The following is a 21918-nucleotide window of genomic DNA, read 5'->3' on the forward strand; positions in this document are numbered from 1 at the left end:
TGTGATGGAGAGTGTTAGGCCATGTGCGGATTTCCTGGTGGTGGAGACGGTGAGTAGGGTGAGGAACGCTTTTTTCCATTGAGCTCTGCGTGTGGTGTGGAAAATGATGTCGGTGTTCAAGGGTCCATTGACCGATGAGAAGTAGGTGTCGGCAAAGGGTGTTTCTGGGTGGGACCTAAGGAAGTCGTGTTTAAAGCGTTTAGCTGCTTTTTTGGTGAGCACGGATGGGTAGTTTATTTTATATGTGTGTTTGCCGATGAGCTCCATGTTGGTATGGTAGCAAGGTAGCGCGGGAGGGTGAACAATAGTGATATGCAGGAGCAAGATGCACATGCAAACACAACAGGTTATCTGGATCAGAAATGGCACTAGCGGGCAGAGATGACACTAGTGAGACGACCAGCATATAAGAGGTAGCAGTCGGTGCATTACAGGAGAGAAAAGTAAAGTGAGTACAGGTTGCATAAATGTGCTGAATGCACGCTACCGATGCCAACACCAGGTTACGCGGATCAGAAATGACCCTAGGGAGCAAAAGTATCACTAGTGAGCGACTGCAATATATATATGAGGTAGGTAGCAGTCGGTAAATTACAGGAGAGAAAAACTGAAAAATGGGTGCAGGTTGCAGAATTGTGCAGAGTAGTAGTGCAGAGTACAATTGGAGGAATAGTTCTGATAAACTATAGACCTAAAATATATGCGGTAGCATAACAGGAGAGAAAGAATGAAAAATGGGTGCAGGCTGCAGAATTGTGCAGAGTAGTGCAGTGTACAATTGGGGGAATAGTTCTGTTAAAATATAAACCTATAAATAATATATAAAGAATATAAAACTTATAAAGCAGAATACAAATGCAGGCAGTCGGTTACATGACACAGATAGGTGTGAATCAAAGTACAGTAGTTCAAAGAACAGTAGTTCAAAGTACATTGGTTCAAAGTACAGTAGTAGTAGTTGGGCTTAGTCTAAAGAGGTGAGTTCTTAGTGTCAGCTCAGATAGTGAAATAATTAATAGCCCAGCAACAATGACTAGTCCAAGATGGCGATCCGAGAGAGAGACTGTACAAAAATGGCCGCCACATAGTGGGAAAGAGACATTAGACCTCTGTTTATTGTGCTTGCTTTGTGAGCAGGGAGAGCAGTTTCGTTTTCATACTGTGAGGGAGTCTTATCTTGAGGGTGCCTCGTGGGCACAGTAGGTGATTTATAGCCTTAGTTTTTAGATTTTAGACCCCCGCCATTTTGTACAATGGGGTTTTAAAAATGAGAACCGGGAGATGCAAATAAATACCTTCTTTTGTTGTTAAAAGCTGTGCTTAGCTCTCGCGGGTCCTCTGTGAGATAATGTGACTCCCCTGTGTCTGCATCTGACTAGCAAGCCAGCGTCCCAAGCCCCTCTCAGCCCTCCAGTCCGCAAGGATTCCTCTACTGCGGAGCGGGCGGGAGGGGGTGGCGTTCCGATGTCGTGGCCTCGACCCGGTGCTGCGACCGGCGTCTTCTGCTACCGACGGGAGGGGGTCGCTGCTTCAGCTCGTGCGTGGGGGCGGGGTCCGGTGTTCGTCCTGGTGCCGGCTGTCCGCTAGGGTTCCGCTGCTGCGACGATGGTCCGTTGTTGTTGCCTCGTCCCCGAGTAGCGGCCAGTATCTGCCTTTGTTCGGGAGTGGGGGGAGGGGTCCGGTGCTCGTTCCGCTTTGGTCCCGGTGCTGCTAGGGTGGTCCGTTGTTGCTGGTCCCAGAGCTTCCACTGCGCCGCGATGGGGGTGTCTGGAGACCTCTGCCGTGGTGTCTGGAGTCCTCTGCCGTGGTGGTGCGGGCCAAGCGCGGGACAATCCGCAGAGCCGGCTCAGCAGGCTCCCCGGAGCTTCAGCTGCGCCGCGATGGGGTGTCTGGATGCACGGATCCAGTGGCAGGTTGCGGGGCTCCGCAGGCTTCAGTCACCGACGAAGAGTGCCGGCTCAGCAGGCTCCCGGTTCCTCAGGGTCTGACCTCCTTCATCAGGTCAGTCTCTGTCTCGGCGGCGCGATGTGGGTGCGCGAGGGCTTGTGTCCAGTGGCGGCTCAGCCGGCTCCCGCAGCTTCAGGCTCCAACCTCCGTGAGCGGACCCCTCGTGCAATCCAGTTACTTGTGGTTCCAGTTACTTTTGCTCCAGTTACTTTTCTGCTTTTCGTTCCGACGAGCTGGTGTGTGCTAACAGGGATAAAGCCCGGTATGGGATCCCCAGCACTAGGAGCTCTTCACGGGAGCTCCTACCAGGCGGCCATCTTGCCTACCTTTGGTCAGACTACCATCAGGTCTGCAACCTCTTGTGTGTCTTCAGAGCACAAAAGAGTGAACCTGCTTAGCGTGCCAGGTGTTTAAGAATAAGGACAATTAAATATTGCAGAGAAAGACACAGCATGTGAGTTTTCTTTTGGGTCAAGCCATAGATTTTAATAATACCCTGCCCATTCCACCTCTCTTCCCAAGGAAGCACCCAAAAAGGATGGGGGCAAGAGGGGGATATTTGCACAATGGACCTTGATGCAATTTTTATTACCCAGCACAAGGGGATACAATGAGGGCCAAGAGAGGTGGTGGTTGTGCAAGGGCAAGTGGCATGATACTTGTTCGGCCGCTACCTCAGGCAGAGCTTCACTCACCACAGCAACACCTTGAAATAAGAGGAAGCTCATGTTTGAGGAACAAATCTATTCCCAAAAATAGTCCTCCAGTCCTATACCACAACCTCCATCGCACACACACACCTTCTCCCTGACCCCATATGCCACCACCATCGCCTCAGGAGTCTGTTCATTCTTATCATTCAGACTCAAACCAGTGTAGTCCTTATGGCCCTCAGAAGCCTTATTTTGATCCCTCTCGGGGAGGGGGGATAATCCATGGAAGGATTATAAAATTGACACAGGTTGACAGTAGGCTGGAGCCTTATCCAGTTTAAAACATCACCTCCAGATGATACCAAGGCTTACCACACTGTAATACGAAGGGGCAGCTGAACATCATAAAGTAAGGCTCCATGTGGTAGAAGAGGAGGTCGATTTTCCTCTGGAGACACTTTAAAAAACCATAAGTTGGTCCAGTATCTCTCACATTCATACTAGTGGGTCCCACATGGTCCACGTAGCCCTGGTTCACAACACTACTAAAACTATCAGTAGTTCCCCGCAAGAAGCTTCCCTCAACCTGCACCATTTCACTCAAAATCATGGCGAAATCTGGCACCCAGATCCCAAGAAATGTCACTTAACCAATTTGTTGGAAAGTGGGTTATTGGTAGGGGCAAATGTAGGTCTGCCACTGGCAATAAGGCCACTAATACATGATAGGACTCAGCATAGGTCTTAGAAAATTATTCCTTTGCTCAACCGTTGGTAACGTGGCTGCGAGCAGACAGGCTTAACTTCAAAGACAGGTATGTAAAGCAGTCAAAAACACCATTTCAGTAAATAATTAAGACACAACACAAAATAAAAACCCAACACCAATTTATAACAATAGGTAATATTTTTATATTTTAAATGACACCAAAACAAAAATATTCCACTGTAGGGAACCAGAGATATGAATTTTTAAAGATTAGTCACTTTCTAGTGCTTAGAAACCAACAGCGCCCCTTTAAGTCATTTTGTTTTCTCTGTCATGGACACACCTTTATAAATTGTTCTGAAGAATTCTCACCACTGCAGTGGGCCGCCTTCTTCAGCAAGCGGGGTCCAGTTAGAACACCTTCCTGGCGTTCTGCTTGCGGGTCCCAAATTACCCAACACACAATCCAAGGTTCTGGAATCTCCAAGAGGCTCCTTGAAAGTGTGAAACTTCAATTCCACAATCCACTTGAACAAAACCATTACAAATCCACTGGTACTCCAGGCTTTGAATTCTTTGTGGGGCTGTCCAGGTGAGCTCTGTTAAGCCCTGTAGCTTGCAGGGAGTAGTCTACTCTTAGTCCTTGGGCAGCAAGGTAATCCACAGGGCTGTAGTTTCAGATGGTGCAGTCTTCATAGGTCAGGCCTTAGAGTTCATTGCACAGCAAAAAAACTTTCCAGCAGGGCACGTATTGCTTCATTCCGTTTCAAGCAGCAGATCTGGAGGGCTCTGCCCCTCTCAGATACTTATTCAAAATTCTCTGGGTCAAGCACCAGGTCACTGCTGACCAATGAGAGCAGGGCAACTCCTCATAGTTATGACCACATCCTATAGAGTGTGGCATTAGTTTGTCCCAGAGTGCATCATTCTTCCAAATCCATAATGGCTGAATTTCCAGCAAGGAGGTAAGAGCTGACTGAACACACCCCCGGGATTGCTTATTTCCATAGACTCTCCCCCTACTATCTGCACATACCTTCCTTAAGCCTAGCCCTGACTCTGGGTCAAGACTGTCCGAGTGGACTGAAACCCAGGCCTCCCCTCTACCTTTGAAGAGCATAGTTTACAACGCCACCTCCTGGCCTGGCATTCCTATAGACCAGCTCGCTACCCTCCCAGCAGAGTGAATCACCGGTGGGGTTCCTTATCAACTCTTCAAAGCAGCCTGGCTAATCCACTTAACTCTGACCAATCAGGGCAGACCACTGGAAGGCTGAATTCGGACTTACAAACAAGAAAGTCTTATAACTTCTTGTATGTACACTTTAGGAGAAATTCAACAATATAATATTGTTGGATTTACTACTACCATTCTGGGAAGTCTTTGAATGGTCCGGCTAGTCCTCTCCTATCAATATTTATTAATCAATAACTTCCTACCATGTTAACCTATGGGCCATGGGGTTTGCAATGGGGAAATGACTGGGGCTACTTTTGTAGCACCAGAGCTTATAAAACCATATTTTATAAGTATTTCCCTAATTTCTACAGGACCCCCACCCCCTTTGCACCTAGGGGAGACTTCAGGGATTCTTAATCTGCAGAAATCATTCAGATTATCCTTACTCAATTCTTCTAGCATCAAAGTCGAATTTGAGCAGCTCTTTAACACAATGTGGGGAGTGAAATGTAAAATTTCACTTTAGCCAGGCATGTACAAACTCATTTTATAAAGGCGCTCCTGATAGATAACTGACCCCCCACCCCTGGGATACCTAGGGGTGACCCTGGGGGTCCCTAATATGCAGAAACATGGTAGGCTTTTCATTTTTAAGGGCCCCTACCCCTAAAGTCGAGTTTGGGCACAATTTAAAGTTTAAAAGCAGTCCTGGCCACCAGAGATGCTTTTAAACTGACCTCAGTCTGCAGCACTGCACACATGCTAGTGCAGAAAATCTGCTGGCCTCTAAACTGCCATGCCCCAGGATACAGGATACTGGAGACTTCTAGGTAGTTTCAATCCCCTGCCCTATTAGATACCAGGGGCTTATGGGGTAGGTCATGCCAATTACAGGGGTTCCCCACCATACCATAGTGTACCCTAGTGTATGTTGGGTGTCTTAACTGTATTCTGTGTTCCTTTTAGCTTGGCACTGGGCCTGGTTAAACATAGCCCAGGGTCAGTAAGAGTCAGTTACCACCAGTTCCAGTCAGCAAAAAGTTGGGGGGTGCCCAGGGCACAGGATGACTTTGCAACACAATTTCTATGACCTCAGGAGCCAAATTGCTATCTCAGTCTTCCAAGTGAATGTATGAACATTCTCAAAGAAGCTTGCACTCCTACTACTGGAGCTAAATGGAAAAGATTAATATGTTACTGTCATAGTAAGAGTATCAATCCTTTTAATGCTACAGTACAAAACATTGTTTGTTACCTGCTGCATCTACAGCTCTCTGGCCTTCCATTCACATCCATGCACTTACATCTGGCTGCAGTGGCTGCCTATCTGCAAAATAGGCAACACCTGCTTTTATTCAATGTACCAGTCATCCAAGCCTTTATGGAAGGTCTTAAGAGAATTATTCCACCCTGGGTTTCACTACACCTACCTGGAATCTTAACATTGTCCTCACCAGACTTATGGGTTCACCATTTGAACCACCTCATAATTGCTTCCTTCAATTTCTATCTTGGAATGTCAGTTTTTTAAATTGCCATTACTTCACTCAGATGTGTCAGTAAGCTCCAATCACTAACCGTGGAAGAGCCCTTCTTCCAGCTCCACAGTTACCCAAAATTCCTTCCAAAATGGTCTCTCATTTCCACCATAATCAGTTAGTTGCATGTGTTCTTTCCTTAGCCAGACTCAGTTGCGGAAAGGGCTTTCCATACATTAGCTGTTAAGAGATCCCTTATGCACTAATTTAACAGAACTAAAAACTTCCGCAAAACCAAGCAGCTCTTTGTTGCTTTTTCGCCCCTCATGAAGGAGAGCCCATATCTAAATGAGACATTGCCAGGTAGATAGTTAAATGCATTCCCACATGTTACTCTAAAGCCAAAAGGACGTTCGCTCCACCCCATAGAGCACACACTAGTCGCAAGATAGGGGCTTGTATGGCTTTCCTGGGCAGTATCCTATTAACCGATATATGCAAAACAGCTACATGGTCTACACCACACACTTTCACTAAAAATTATTGTGTGGATGTTCTAACACGCCAATAAGCTAATGTAGGTCAGGCAGTGCTGCGTACACTCTTTCAAACAACTGCAGTACCCGCAGGTTAGCCACGGCTTGGAGGGCGCTGCTATACAGTCTCTGCTAAGCATGTGTATCTACAGCCACACACCCCTCAAACTGATTGTTTCTTACCCTGTAAGCATTTGGTTTTGGCCTGTAGCACTGTAGATTCACATGTGCCCACCCTCGTTCTTGGACACCTGTGGCAATTGCAGTTCCTTTACCTTTTTCTATGCATGAATATTTCTTTACTTACACTTACTTTACACTCCATTATCACCCACCTGTGGGAAACAAAATCTGTCAATGGAGTTGATGCCCATGTGCATTATCACCAAGAGGAGTAGTCACTTTGCTTCCTGACTTGAAAGACCTCTTCGAAGAACAACTTGCATATATCCGCACTCAACACTAGATGGCAAGAGTATGCAAAGCATATGAATGTACAGCACTACATGCCAAGAACAGGGTATTAAACATAATCCTTCTGGCAGATTCTCCATCTACAGATTCCACACCTACCTCCTGCCCACCCCATTCTGTGGATTTGACTTCTGTGACTGGCATATAGGTCCCAAGTTAGTTTCAGCACTCTGTGTCCTCCAATCAATCCTTGTTGAGCCCCATCTGAGGCCACAGAAATTTTCAAGATGAAGTGAAGTCAGTGCACAGAGGTGCTACCTGTTTGAGACTCTGAGCAGTTATTTCTGGAGGTGGTATGAGACCACTGTAAACTCCGATTGCACCACCTTACCGGCAAGCTAGAGCAATTGCTTAAAAACAAATCTGATTCCTGTCTGGTGCCTAGGGATATTCAGAAAGCAAGGAATCTGAATTTAGATCGAGAAACATGTTCTTTTTATGCTGTTTCCATGTGATGTGTAATTATTCTGCTGTGACCTCCCATTCTATTGTATTAGGTTTTTTGGTTTTCTACATCCAGTGGTGGCCTCCTTTAATTTTAGACTCATGTTCTTGTTCTTCTTTTAAGGGTTGAGCAACTGTATCAAAAGGTTATGTCTCTCTGGCATCAGCTGCACGTGAACACCAAGAGCCTGATCTCATGGAACTACCTACGGAAAGATATTGAACTGGTTCAAGGGTGGACTGTGGAGACGGTAAGGACTTTGTTACAAGAAGGACAGAGTCAATACAGGGCCATGGCTTCCGGAACAAGCCACAACTCCTGTACTTTGATCTTGGGTCTTCAGAGTACAATTGTAGTTAATAAACAAAGTCCTGTATTACAAGCTGCCCTTTAATATTTTATGATCATCCCAAGACACCCATTATTTTTCAACAAGATGGTATGTAGCTGACTGCTTACTCAACTGACCATAGGTTTCTTTACCTTGCGTTGTCTCTGATGAATGAATGAAATTAGGTCTTATAGAGCGCGAACTTAGCCCAAGGGCATCAAGGCGCTAAAGCAGGCTATGCGAGATGGAAACAGAGAAGTTATGCTGCAAACTGAGTGAAGAGCCACGTCTTCAAAGCCTTGCGAAATAGTAAATGAGAAGAAAGGCAGGTCAGATCATGAGGAAGGGAGTTCCAGAGTTTGGGAACAACTGCAGAAAATGCTCGACCTCCCCATCTGGCCTTACTGAACCTTGGCACTATAAGCAGATTCTTATCTGCTGACCTAAGATTTATAGAGGGAGTATAACAATGTAAGAGGGCCTAGACATAAGTTTTTAAAACGAATCCTATGGTCAATGGGAAGCCAATGCAGCATCACAAGGGAGGGAAAGATGGAATGATACGTAGGTAGGTTCAACACAAACCTGGCTCCTGCGTTCTGAACCAGTTGCAGCTGCTGAATCAGACCTCTGTTGATGTCCAAATAGAGGGCATTACAGTAATCCAATCTGGATGTCACAAGTGTGGCCACAGCCTGTTTACGGGAATCCAATGAAAGATAAGGTGAACTTTTCTCTAAAGTGATGCAAAGCAGTTTTTGTACCCTTTGAGGGATCCTAAGATTAAGGGTCTGATTTATATGTTGGCTGAGCAGTGATGGAGTTCCCTCCGTGTCAACATTATGGTTCACTGCCAGTTTTAAAAATGAGCATGACAACTGGGGAGACTACAGTCTTCTCCGTGGTCAAACCCCTCTGATGGCCCGACAAAGTAATGGTTTTCAGAGGTCTGGCTATATGTCCGTCCCACCTAATTTAGGTTAGTGGACATACATCTGACTATTTTCAATACCTGTCACCTCCAGGGAAAACCTGCAGTAAGGGGCATTGAAAAGTGCTCATTGCTACCCTTGTCTTGGGAGGAAAGTCCTATGGAGAGGAGTGCATTGTTTTTTTGTTTTTTTTTCCTTCAAACCAAAAATACCACTATGGAATTTTCATTTTGTGGGTAAAAAACTAAGTTTTCTGTACTGCCCTATCATGCTGATGGAGCCGCTTTTCAGACTTAAAATGCATTGACAGGAAGCACTGCGATGGCGGTTCCTGCCAATGCTAGAAATGTCCACTGGGCCAGTGGACACTTCTAAATTTGGCGGGCGTCGGTTCCACCAGGGTAACCAAGTAATTTACTCGGTCACCCAAAACTAACTCATCATATCTTCCAAATGTCTTGCATTGTTATAGAAAATACCACTGCTGTTTCAACCGACTCATCTGCTTCTAGAAGACATCCAGGCATGGATGGATCAGACTTTTTGCCTTGAAACACCAAAGCCCGAAATTGCATTTTCATTTTCGTGTTGCATCTCCAATGAGGTTAACTGCCTACTTAACAGGCCATTTGCACTCATCTAAACGAAACATATGCCAAACCTAACATGAACCTCAGTTTTCTAAGCCCTTCCTTGAAGATTGCACAGCAACATACCTGCACAAATACTGTAATCCATCCTTACTTCGTGACCAGTTTTGCAGGCTGGTTACGAAGTCCAGAGGAATACCAGAATCAATGGACAAAGTTTAAAGAGCACATACACCATTACATGCAAGCGCCCTCTCCATTTCTCTGGCAAAAAATAGCATTTCTTAGGCACTAGCTGACTACCTAGAGGAAGAGTGCACATAGCACCACACCCTCCTGTGGCCTTACCTTAAACATACATGTGTCGCCTTTTTTAACTAAGTCATCTGAGTACTCCGATCATGCGCTCACTGACCACTGCGCCAGAGATTTTATCGCTGACTGAGAATGCAAGAAACTGAATAGTGAAGCAGAACTTGCCCCAAGTCACCAAAAAGATATAGCATTGGTGGCAGATGCACTCAATTGTTTTTAAAACCATAGTGTAGTGATACAAAATAAAAGCAAGGAAAAGTTAATGTAAATATAAATATTGTATATCAAGTCACTAAATGGTTGCAGGCACCATCTTAACACATTCCTTTTAGATGAAAGAATGAATTGAGCTGGAGAGCTAAATCCCTACAATACATACCTTCACGGAGCAAGGAAAAAAAAATAATTCTTGTTGTTGAGTAGCAAATAAGAGATAGGTGAAAAATGGTGGTTATGTCAGAAGCAGGATATGCTTGATTAGATTTGGCAAATCTCTGTACTCTGGTCCTATGACTGCTTTAGGAGCAATGTTTGTATGACTGTTTTGCAGTCAAGAGAAAAGCCATGGTTTCTTGAGCCTCCAGCTCAGATAAAAAGGACACATTCCAGGACTCACTTGTGTAGCCTCTGTAACCTCTTTGATAGTAGCCTCAAGGTGCGTGTCTAAATCCCTTCTACCATCAGGAATGGCATTGTCTGTGTGACAAAGCTCAGCATGCTCTTGTTGATTATGAACCTAGAGTCATTCCTTGGGTTTAGGTCACTATTATAGGGATGACCTGTATGCAGGTTTGAACCTGTGCAGACAGTAGCAGCTCAGACGCTAAAGCAAACCTCTCACTAAAAGCTTACATTCCCGTATGTGGGTGTCTACACGGCTTGCCTGTGCTCTTTCACAGCTCCTTCAAGTTCTCTCCAATGCCTTAAAGCTTATATCTGTATCCTGGTTTGGTGCATGGTGGAATCTGGTGTCTACTTTTTTGGATACTTTTAGTTAAAATGAGTATAATTATTGTCCATCTAATGGCATTGCCTAACTATTGTACTTGAGTGTGCATTTCCGTGTGCACCATTGGTGAGTGGAGCTTATTTCTTTTAGAGCAGATCTTACCTTATTCTGGGTTCTCCGCAAGGCACCTCCCTTGTTCGAGTAGGACATTCCTCCCGAATTGTGCTGCTGTTCATGTTGTCTTTGACTAAGTTGTCTTTTGTATGGTACTTGATGATGATGCTCACTTGTTATTTTCTAGCTCAGGGCCACTGTTCCGGCAGACCAGCTCCAAGCAGTGAAAAACCTGCAGTCTCATTTTGAGGACTTCCGGGACGACAGTCGGGACTCGCAGCTCTTCTCGGTGGCAGATCGTCTGCATCTGGAAGAAGAGGTTGAGGCTTGTAAAGCACATCACCAGCAACTTCTGCACTCAATGCAAACAGGTGAGGGGAACAAGGAGAGGGCTCGGAGTCAGTGCCACACATTGTGACTAAAAAGCATGGAAAAGTTAATCCAGCCATCTTTGGGAGGGGCACCATGCAATGCAACTATATGAGGGCTAAGAATGCTCTACCAGGCTGTGAAGGTGGGCACCCATTCTTTAGTTAAGAAGCTGTGGCGCAAGACACTTCCTGCTCGGTGTTTTAGGAGAATGCACACTCCATGCTTAGGGGCAGATCTGTGAGATACGAGATCCAAGGGGGGCATTCCCCCATTACCTGAATGGCATCAGGGTCACATAATATAATATGTTTTCCTCTGATCAGAGTTCAACCCAACATCAGTCAATGTCTCCAGCTCTGCCTGATAATGGATGTGTTGCTTGCAGTATTTAGAGATAGTTCACTGTTGACGATGTGCCCTGGGCTCTATCCACCATGTTCTAGTGTTCATATTAGTACTGTTTCATCAGAGTCCCTGGAAAGCTGCCAGTTTCTGGGTACACTTCCTTTATCCTCGCCACCACTACAGTTGCTATTTGGCATGGACGAGTCTCTTTTCTCACTGTATCCTGTGGCTATGCCATTTGAATTCACTTGCTAAACCCGATCACCCACTTTATACCTGCTCCCTAACCTCTGTTGGGCACATACATCTCCTAACTATGTCCCCTCTTTGTGCCAGCTTCAGTGCACCTCAGATGAGCCCCCTCAGTTAACCCACAGTTCCTATTCTGCATGCTTTCAGCTTAGTAAGTCGCCTCCTGATGATGTGACAGTTGTTAATCTCAGCTTGCCGCAGATGGATGCCTTCTTTTAACCCTTTACCCTCTTCCAAGTTCTTGTGTTCTCCGTAAGTCATACTCCAGATAGAATCACTTCAGTGCAGATCCACCCATACCTCATATCCAGTCACAGTGACTTCTCTCAGCTTCAAGTCATATTGCTCCATTCCCTCCCCCAGACAGTTGGCAGTCTATGCAGGTTACAGGTGTGATTCACGACAGAAATCTTTACCTTCTGAGCGTTCCTGTCAGTGCACTTGAGTGTCTCTGCATTGGGCTCTTGTGCACCATGTATAGCTGGTCAGGGCTTGAATCCCCCATCATGCTCTTCTAAGAAGTCAATATTCACAGCCCTGTTGCCTCCTAGTGTCCTTCCCTTCACAGTTTGCTGATCCCACTAGATACTCTCTGTGGGTCACTCCGCTGCTAATACCCACCCGTTTGAGCTGCTTTTTAAGGATAATGTTAAATGTTTCTTTCTTGGGTCTTTAGAAGACAAAGATGAAAGTGAAGCCAAGACGTACATGACACAGCTCATGAACATCCGACTGCACCTGGAGGAGTGCGAGAGTCGACTGGTGCAGAGGATCCACACCCCTCCAAGCTCCGAAGAAGACAGCGGACAGGGCACAGCCGCCTGCATCGTGGAACAAGAGGTAAGCTTTACCCACTGCTCAGGTATCATTCTGATCACATTAAGGGAGCACTAGCCTCTGGAATTCTCCGTACCGTGGTGCCTGAGATTTATTTATTAAAACTACACGACCCAGCTTTGAGATTCGTGGTGGGGGAATTATCTCCAGCTTAAAAGAGGGCAATGGGATGGAAGAATTGTATGAATGCACATTAGTTTATTGTATTTCTCAAGAGAACCTGAGGTCACCCCAAGGGTACTCTTTGTAGTCTAGTTATATATTTTTAAGAGTTATTTGTGGTTACAGAAGAGCCCACTTCCTGTTACAATTCTGTATTCCTTTCTACTCTGGCTGTTTGCTTTGCTGTTCTTGTGCATTTGTTCAGCCTTTGTCTGTAAGGAAACTCTCTTTGTACTGTCAGAACACATTTGAAAGGAAAATAGTTTTCAGGTGAATAGTCACCTATTTCTGTATTCTCTTCAATCTATGAAAATGTCCACATATTGTCACATGGTCCAAAAAAGGCCCTGTAAAATGTGTCCACTTCCCAAATCCTTGAGCATACAGTGCACTCTAAATACTACTTTTTCACTTTTCTGGAGCCTTTTCTCCTTTAATGTTTATCCCCCTTTTTATTTTTCCTTGAACAAAATTAATTGGTTAATTATAATTTGTACTGTTTTTTTTACGAAACTAAGCCTTATTCGACCTATTGCAGCCTGTCTTGGTCAATTCTCAGGTCCATTTTGAGGCCCTTCTGGTCCAATTATATCCACATCTTTTTTTTCTGAGAGTGGATTTAGAATTGATAGTGCTCAGTTCTCAAATCAGTGTCTTTATCAGAACTGTTTTCTTGAGTTTTAATGAGACAAATACAAATTAAAAGAACACTCCATCACCAGTAACTCTGTGCTCCCCTCATTTCTTCAAAACAAAATACAGCTAAACATTTTAATTGGGTTACCCCCGACTCAAATTTTGAGTACGTATAGGTTCACTTCCAATGAAGCTGCAATTCAGCGTTTACACCACACTGCTAAGGGATATCCAGGGACATTGACTTAACAACAAGAACACCATCTTGTCACTGCCAATAACGTCTCAAAGCCCTCAGGGACATAGGGTATGCCAGTTCTGGTGCCCCATCCAATCCATTGTTGAGAACTGTGGCTGCCACGTACTCCCATGTACTCGTATGCAAAGTTCAGTAGTTAGTTGCCAAACTGTTCCTAAGTCTTAGAGTTCATCTTAAAGTCTTCTTCTCTTTGAAAGCTGTTGCCAGCTTTCTATCAAATACCATGTAATCAAGTTAACACATATCGTGATTTGTCAAGCCCTCTGCCAAAATATCTCTTATGCCCAAGATTAAAGTCCCTGAGCCAGGAAGAGGCTAGCATAAAACTGTATTTATTTGTGCTAGGACTACCTTTAAAAAATGATTGAGTTTAAGATAAGACCACCAGATGTGCAGCTCATCACCCTTCAACCCACAGTCTCTTCAACACCTGTCACTAGTATTGGGGGACATTGTTGTGACTTTCCTTGAAGTCTTAGCTCAATTAGATGTGAGCTTGTATGTTTTCCCAATGAGTAATACACTTATAAATAGTCCCCCAGAGAGTTCTGTTGTTCCTCACCCGTTGTCCACTCCCAAGCATATCAGCTATGGATTTACAACTTCCATTTTCTGTCATAAAGGGTCACTGATAGCCAGAGTGAATTGTGGGTTATGATGAATGGCTGTGAAAGGAAAACCACTATGTTCTACACAGAAGGGGGTTAATGCACCACTCTCAGCAATTTTGATTTATAGAACTATGGTAACTCTTCCAGCTACTGCTGCATCCATGCGAGCTCAGAATTTCTCATCATATTGACTGGACTATTAAAAAATGATGCAAAGTTTGGCCGCTGTATTGTATTCCTTAAAGTTTGGCATCCCAGTCCTCTCCTCTGCTTCCTCCTGCCAATTCAGATGTTTACTTGGTTCTCCCCCCACCACCCGAAAAAATGTACTTACTATTCAATAGCTGGGTGTCCTTTAATAATGTAGGAGTGGGGATAGAGCATTGGCTGACAAAAAGGGCATAAGTAAAGTATTAATCTAATGATCTGGCTTCCACCTGTGCCAGAGATGTTTAGGGGGTGCCACCTTTAAAGATCCTTCTCAGACATCCAATAAAATAAGGCAAGTGGCCCTGCTAGTAGTACATACAGTTATTGAATGGGTTGTAGCATGTGATGCTATAGATCACATGTTCTGCAAACTGTGATGTGCGCAGATGTTTGCAAATTGGTTTTCTTTGAAGACATTTCTGGTCTTAAAATATTTTGTGACTCTCTTCTTTATTATGTGGAGAAGGAGGCATTGTAAAATTCCTTTTCAGAAATCACATCCCTTTTTGGCAAGGCTCATTAAATGGTGGTTTTCCGCACCGACTTTACCCCTTGTAGTCTAGTTATGAACGACTTACACATGAGAATACAGTATAGCCATACACACATACAGATCCTCAGAGAGTAATATGCTGTTTCTTATGATTGTTGAGAGAAGAACAGGTCCTCATGGCTGAATCAAGGCTCTATATCTTCTGAGCCTTTTTTTCAAAAGATCGGCGTAAGAAATATTTGAGAAAGTGGCATTTCTATTTTTAAAAGACGTCTGGGATCCTGAAGTAGAATATTAGTTCAATATTTAGATGACAATCCCATAACGGCGACCTAGGTGCTTTCTCTGTAAATGTCTCTTAATCTCAGCATAAATATTCAGTATGATGTCTTGCAGACTTGAAAAGCCCCATCAACACTGCATTTCATACTATTGAAGTGGAATGCAAAAGGGCTATTTCTGAGTGTATGCGTGCGTGTGTTTATTACAGACCACTGGAGCACAGTCGCTCTTTGTAGTTATGGATCTGAAAGAGACACGTTAGTATTAGATTCCTTACCTTAGAATATCCCCAGGTGTCAGACTGGATCCGGAATTTTTTTGCGTAGCAGTACCCTTGCGCGTCGGTAGGCGTCGTCTGCGGCTCCGCGTCCGTCGTCGGCGTCGTGATGACGTCGTCGGAGTACTTAGACGCCGCCTCTGCGTGCTGACGTCAGTTCTTCTTTTTTCCGCCCCAGCAGCGCAGATCCGGAAAAAGTGGTACCTTAGTCACTTTTTGACTAAATCTTTTTTGATCTTTTGATCTCCTTTTTCGAGTCTTCGACTCCGAAACGGTGCCGGTAGGGATGCCTGGTTTTAAACCCTGTGAGGATTGCGACCGGCTGATGTCGGTCACGGACCCTCACCGTCGGTGTCTCCACTGTCTCGGCGTCGACCACGACGACAAGGCCTGTTCCGACTGCCAGGCCCTGACTTCGAAGGCTAGACGGGAGCGGTCCCGTAACTGACTCGAACTTCGGCAGTCGGCCCCGCGCCAAGAGAGGTCCCGGTCCAGACGGAGGTCGAGGGACCGGTCGCGGGAGCGGAGCCATCATAGCTCCAGGAGTCGACATCACTCCTCCGGGTCGAAGTCGTCAGGTAAGCACAAGAAGTCGAAGAGACGTCATCGCTCTTCCGACTCCCCCCGACGCTCGCGCGACGCGGCCGGGGGGTTCAGGTGGCACCACCCCCGCGGCTCCGTCGGAGTCGCAGGCGCCGCGTCCGGCTTCATACCCTCCGGTCCCTGGGCCTAACGCGACGCCGGAGGAGATCGAGCGGTTCCTCATGGCCATGAGGTCCCTCTCTCCTCTGACGGGCTCCGTGGCGCCTTCGGGCCCAGCGGTCCCGTCTGGGGGTCCTAGCGGATCGGGGGCTTCTGCTCCGACGCCACCGGCGCCTTCGGGCCCGGCGCCGCAGGACCCCGCTGGATCCGGTTCCGGGTCGTCGCCGGTGGATTTGACGACCTCCCCGGCGCCGACCCCTCAGGTGTCCCCCTCGGCGCCGTCCTCGGGCGGCGCCGTTCTTGGGCGGCGCCGTCTCCGTCGCCCCCCTTGATCCGGTTGCGGCGCCGGTGCGGCGCCGCATATGACGCCGTTCGGAGAATTCATTTTCCATGAACCGGCCCCATCGTTTCTTAACCCTGAGTACCAGGAGATGGGTGATGAGGAGGATTGGGAGGGGTCTGAGGACCCTCTGGCACGTGAATGCCAGTCTCAAGAGGACTGGGCAGATGAACTTGGGGAGGCCAGTGGTATAGACACTTCGCCTGACACTGGCTTTGTCTCACCTCCTACCATGGCTACGGAGGAGGGGGCAACCTATAGTGTGGTGTTGATGAGGGCGGACAAGGCCTTGAGCCTTGAGCTCCCCTTCGCGGCCGTGAGGACTAACCTCCTCACTGAGGTCCTTAAGCCGCAGTCATGCTCAGCCGAGCCTCTGCTGCCGTTTAATGAGGCCTTAACCGACGTTCTTTTGGGCACTTGGTCCAAGCCTGCTACGGGTTCGCCCGTAGATAGAAACGTGGCCAGACGCCACCGCCTGGCCCCGGGCGACCCATGTTTCCTGTCCACCCACCCCACCCCCGAGAGCCTGGTTCTCCAGGCCTCCAATTCCCAGACCGCGTTCCCATCGGCTCCGCCGGACAGGGAATCCAAGAGGTATGAGCAGTATGGTAAAAAGATCTTCTCATCCCTTAGTCTGGGACTGCGGTCTTCCAACACCGCATGCCTCTTGGGCCACTACACCCACTCTATGTGGGATACGGTTGCGGAAGTGCTGCCAGAGTGTCCTTTGGAGGTACGGGCCACACTCGGCCAAGCCCTTGTGGAGGGCCGGGATGCAGCCAAATATTCTATCCGGTGTGGGCTGGATACCACCGACTCACTAGGTAGAGCGATGGCAACGACAGTGGCGGTCAAACGTCACGCCTGGTTGAGGTCCGCCAACTTTTCGGCCGATGTCCAAAACACACTGATGGACATGCCGTTTGATGGCCGTCGCCTTTTTGGCGACAAGGCAGACCATGCGCTTGAGCGCTTTAAGGACTCCAGGGCTACGGCCAAGTCCTTGGAGGTACGGGCCACACTCGGCCAAGCCCTTGTGGAGGGCCGGGATGCAGCCAAATATTCTATCCGGTGTGGGCTGGATACCACCGACTCACTAGGTAGAGCGATGGCAACGACAGTGGCGGTCAAACGTCACGCCTGGTTGAGGTCCGCCAACTTTTCGGCCGATGTCCAAAACACACTGATGGACATGCCGTTTGATGGCCGTCGCCTTTTTGGCGACAAGGCAGACCATGCGCTTGAGCGCTTTAAGGACTCCAGGGCTACGGCCAAGTCCTTGGGCCTCTCGGCCCCGCGCCAGCAATCGGCTGCCTTTCATTCCTTTCGTGGCCACGGAAGGGGTGTACCCACACGTGCTGCCAACCACGCTCCGCAGGGTAATACCCAACGCGGTGGCGGCCGTGGAAACCGCCGTGGTGGCGGTCGGGGACAACGGCGACGTCAGTCCACACCTTCCCCCGCAGCATCCGCCTCAAAACCCTCCTAGTCCGTGCTTTCAGGCCCATGTGACGCCAGTGGGGGGCAGGGTTCGCCATCACCTCCTCCACTGGCGCACCGTCACGTCGGACAGGTGGGTGCTGCAGATCGTCCGAAGGGGCCACTCCCTCCCCTTCGAGGCGACTCCTCCAGCCATGCCACCGCAGAACCACCGTGTATCGGGGGATCATTTGCGACTTCTGCAGGAGGAAGTTACGGCCCTCTTGGCCAAGGGGGCCATCGAGCACGTTCCTGGGCCAGAAGTAGGGTGTGGTTGCTGCTCCCACTACTTTCTGGTACCCAAGAAGGGCAAAAGGGGGCCTACGCCCTATCTTGGACCTACGGAACGTCAACGGCTTCCTACGGAAGGAGAAGTTCAAAATGCTGACACTGGCTCAGGTCTTAGCTGCCCTGGACCCAGGAGACTGGATGGTAGCGTTGGACTTGCAGGACGCTTATTTCCACATCACCATCCTGCCGGCCCACCGGCGCTACCTGCGGTTCACGATTGGCCACGAGCACTTTCAGTATACCGTGCTCCCCTTCGGCCTTACCAACGCCCCACGGGTGTTCACAAAGGTGATGGCGGTGGTCGCAGCTCATCTGCGCAGGTTAGGGGTTTCAGTCTTCCCCTACCTCGACGACTGGTTGTTGAAGGCGGGCTCGCCCCAGACAGTTGTCAGCCACCTCCAGACTACGGCAGATCTCCTGCACCAGCTGGGGTTCTCCATCAATGTGCCGAAGTCACACCTGTGCCCCTCTCAGAAGCTCCTCTTCATCGGAGCGGTTCTCGACTCGGCGCGGTTTCGGGTTTATCCACCCGAACAGCGGGTCCTGGATATTCAGGCTCTGATTCCCATCTTTCAGCCATTATCCCGGGTCTCGGTCAGGTTGACGCTGTGGCTTCTGGGGCTGATGGCCTCCTGCATCCTACTGGTGCATCACGCCAGGTGGCGGATGCGGGATCTGCAGTGGGACCTGAAGTTTCAGTGGGCCCAGCATCAGGGCAACCTGTCCGACCACGTCCTGATCTCGGAGGGCACTGCGAGACAGCTGCAGTGGTGGCTCACGGACCGCGATTGGGTCAGCAGCAGATCCCTCTCCCTTCCCCAACCGGAGCACGTAGTTGTGACGGACGCGTCCCTCCAGGGCTGGGGAGGCCACATGGGAGAGGCGGAGATCAGAGGCCTCTGGTCTCCGGCGGAGGCCCGGCTCCACATCAACCTGTTGGAGTTACAGGCGATTAGTCTAGCACTGAAGGCATTCCTCCCCTCTGTCCGGGGGTGTGTAGTGCAGGTGTTCACGGACAACACCACCGCCATGTGGTACTGCAACAAACAGGGCGGGTTGGGGTCGTGGACCCTTTGCCAGGAGGCTCTGCGCCTCTGGCGATGGCTGGAACGCCAGGACGTGACCTTGGTGGCTCAACACCTGGCAGGATCTCTGAACGCCAGGGCGGACGAGCTCAGCCGTCGGTGCATGATGGATCACAAATGGCGTCTGAACTTGGACGTGGCGCAAGGCCTCTTTCAGCAATGGGGAGAGCCTTGGTTAGATCTATTCGCCACCGAAGAGAACGCGCAATGTCATCAGTTCTGCGCGTTGGAATTCCCAAGGCGGCACTCGCTCTGAGACGCTTTTCGTCGCGAGTGGAGTTGCGGTCTATTGTACGCCTTTCCGCCTATACCACTTCTGCCCAGAGTGCTGAAGAAGATCAAGCGCGACCGGGCCCAAGTCATCCTTGTGGCTCCGGACTGGGCACGAAGGTACTGGTATCCAGAGCTACTCAGTATGTCAGTCGATCCCCCGGTTCTTCTGCCTCTTCAGGAGGACCTTCTGTCGCAGCAACAGTGGACGGTCCTCCAACCGAACCTGTCCAGTCTCCACCTCCATGCTTGGAGATTGAGCGGCGACAGTTGAGGCCATTTGACTTGCCTCCTGAAGTCTGTAATCTCATTCTGGCAGCCAGGCGTCCCTCCACAAAGTCGGTATACGTCTGCAGGTGGAACAGATTAGTGGCATGGTGCACAGCAAAGGCTGTGGATCCTCTTGCTGACCCTCTCTCTGAGGTTCTTCTCTTCCTTCTTTCTCTTGCCCAGCATGGCTCTTCTCTGGGCACTATCAAGGGCTACCTTTCTGCCCTTTAAGCCTTTCTGAGGCTGCCTGATCATCCTTCTTTGTTCAAGTCCTCTATTGTGAATAGATTTCTAAAGGGCATCACACACACGTTCCCTCCTGTTCCGTTTGTGATGCCTCAGTGGGACTCGAACCTGGTTCTTACGTTTCTGATGTGCGCTCCCTTTGAGCCACTTCACAACTGTCCTCTCCGCCTTCTTACTCTGAAGACTGCTTTCCTGATTGCCATCACCTCTGCCAGGAGAGTGAGTGAGCTCCAGGCCCTTTCTTGTACTCCACCTTTCTTTTCTGTCCATCCGGACAAAGTGGTGTTGCGTACTAAGCCATCTTTCCTGCCCAAGGTTGTCACGACCTTCCACATCGGGCAGTCTATCACCTTGCCAACCTTCTTCCTGCCACCGCATCCCTCTAAAGAGGAAGAGCGGCTCCACCGTCTGGACCCAAAATGTGTGCTCTCATTCTTCTTGGATCGCAGACGCCAGTTCTGGGTGGATGACCAACTCTTTATTGGTTACGTGGGCGCTAAGAAGGGGAAAGTGGTGCACAAGAGGACCATCTCCCGGTGGATCATCTTGTGTATCCAGGCATGTTACTCCTTGGCTAAAAAGGAGCCCCCTGTTGGATTTCGGGCTCATTCCACCCGGGCCACGGCGACTACAACTGCCCTGGGCCGGGGAGTGCCCTTACAAGACATCTGTCAGGCAGCTACGTGGGCATCGCTGCACACGTTTGCAAGACACTACTACCTGGACAGCCAAGTCCGGAGGGATGGGTTCTTTGGCCGTTCTGTCCTCCAGGACTTTCAGGTGGTTCGCAGACCCACCACCGGGGTTGGTATTGCTGGGGTATCTATTCTAAGGTAAGGAATCTAATGCTAACGTGTCTCTTTCAGATGCACAAGTTACTACTTGTGTAACGATATATCTGTAAGAGACATTAGTTAGTATTAGATTCCTTACCGACCCACCCATCCTCCCCGTTCTGCAAACTGATATCTAGGGTTAGGGTTACCCCCTTTCAGGGTCCTAGTTTCAATGGCACCAGTGTTGGTTTTTAACATGGCTCAGCGCTTCTTGCGCGGAAAAGCTGTGTCTAAGAACGGACGTCAGCACGCGGAGGCGGCGTCTAAGTACTCCGACGGCGTCATCACGGCGCCCACGATGCCGACGACGGACGCGGAGCCGCAGACGACGCCTACCGACGCGCAAGGGTACTGCTACACAAAACAATTCCGGATCCAGTCTGACGCCTGGGGATATTCTAAGGTAAGGAATCTAATACTAACTAATGTCTCTTACAGATATATCGTTACACAAGTAGTAACTTGTGCTTCAGCTTCACTTTCCATTGAAAATGAATTTTTTGATTTGCCTATAACTTTGGCTCACATAGATTCATCTACTCCAACATTGGCAATTATTTAGTGTATGCAACTAAAGCGTAGTATGCTAATTGTTGTGTCGTCCCAGGCAGCAGGGAAAAGTTAAAATGATGTGAGTGTGGTAAGATACATTTGCCCTTTTTAGTTCCCACAGGCAATTTTACTTAGTGCTACATCAAAAACCTCTGAAAAGATTTATGCTAAGCTTGGCATGAGTGTAGAACTATACTCCGAAGGCATACTTGTTCTTTGGTACCTTTTTGAGCTATTAGTGTTTGAAAAAACTAGGCTTGAAAGATTTAGCACTTTTTTGAAAAGCAGTTGCTGATTTGCTTATAACCTGGTCTCCGTTTGATGAATATGCATGAATTTTGACAGATACTTAACATGTTGAGCTTATTCTTTGTATTTACAAATATGAACAGATCCATCATGTGGTGGAGGTGACCGAAAGTGGGTGAGGGGAAGAGGGGGCAAAAATTGTTAATTTA

The 21918-nt window shown here is 48.2% G+C and overlaps 1 protein-coding gene across 4 annotated transcripts in view; it reads left to right on the forward strand.

Moving 5' to 3' along the window:
- Positions 1-21918, forward strand: part of MACF1 (microtubule actin crosslinking factor 1) — a 990087-nt gene that overhangs the window by 332818 nt on the left and 635351 nt on the right. For all 4 annotated transcript variants that reach the window (XM_078680764.1, XM_078680763.1, XM_078680765.1 and 1 more), the window contains exons 23-25: positions 7546-7672; positions 10841-11024; positions 12299-12462. In XM_078680764.1, the coding sequence (XP_078536890.1) occupies positions 7546-7672; positions 10841-11024; positions 12299-12462 (475 nt within the window). The remainder of the gene's footprint in view (positions 1-7545; positions 7673-10840; positions 11025-12298; positions 12463-21918) is intronic.

Source organism: Lissotriton helveticus, chromosome 3_1 (genome assembly GCF_964261635.1).
Source record: "Lissotriton helveticus chromosome 3_1, aLisHel1.1, whole genome shotgun sequence".
Classification (NCBI taxonomy): Eukaryota; Metazoa; Chordata; class Amphibia; order Caudata; family Salamandridae; genus Lissotriton; species Lissotriton helveticus.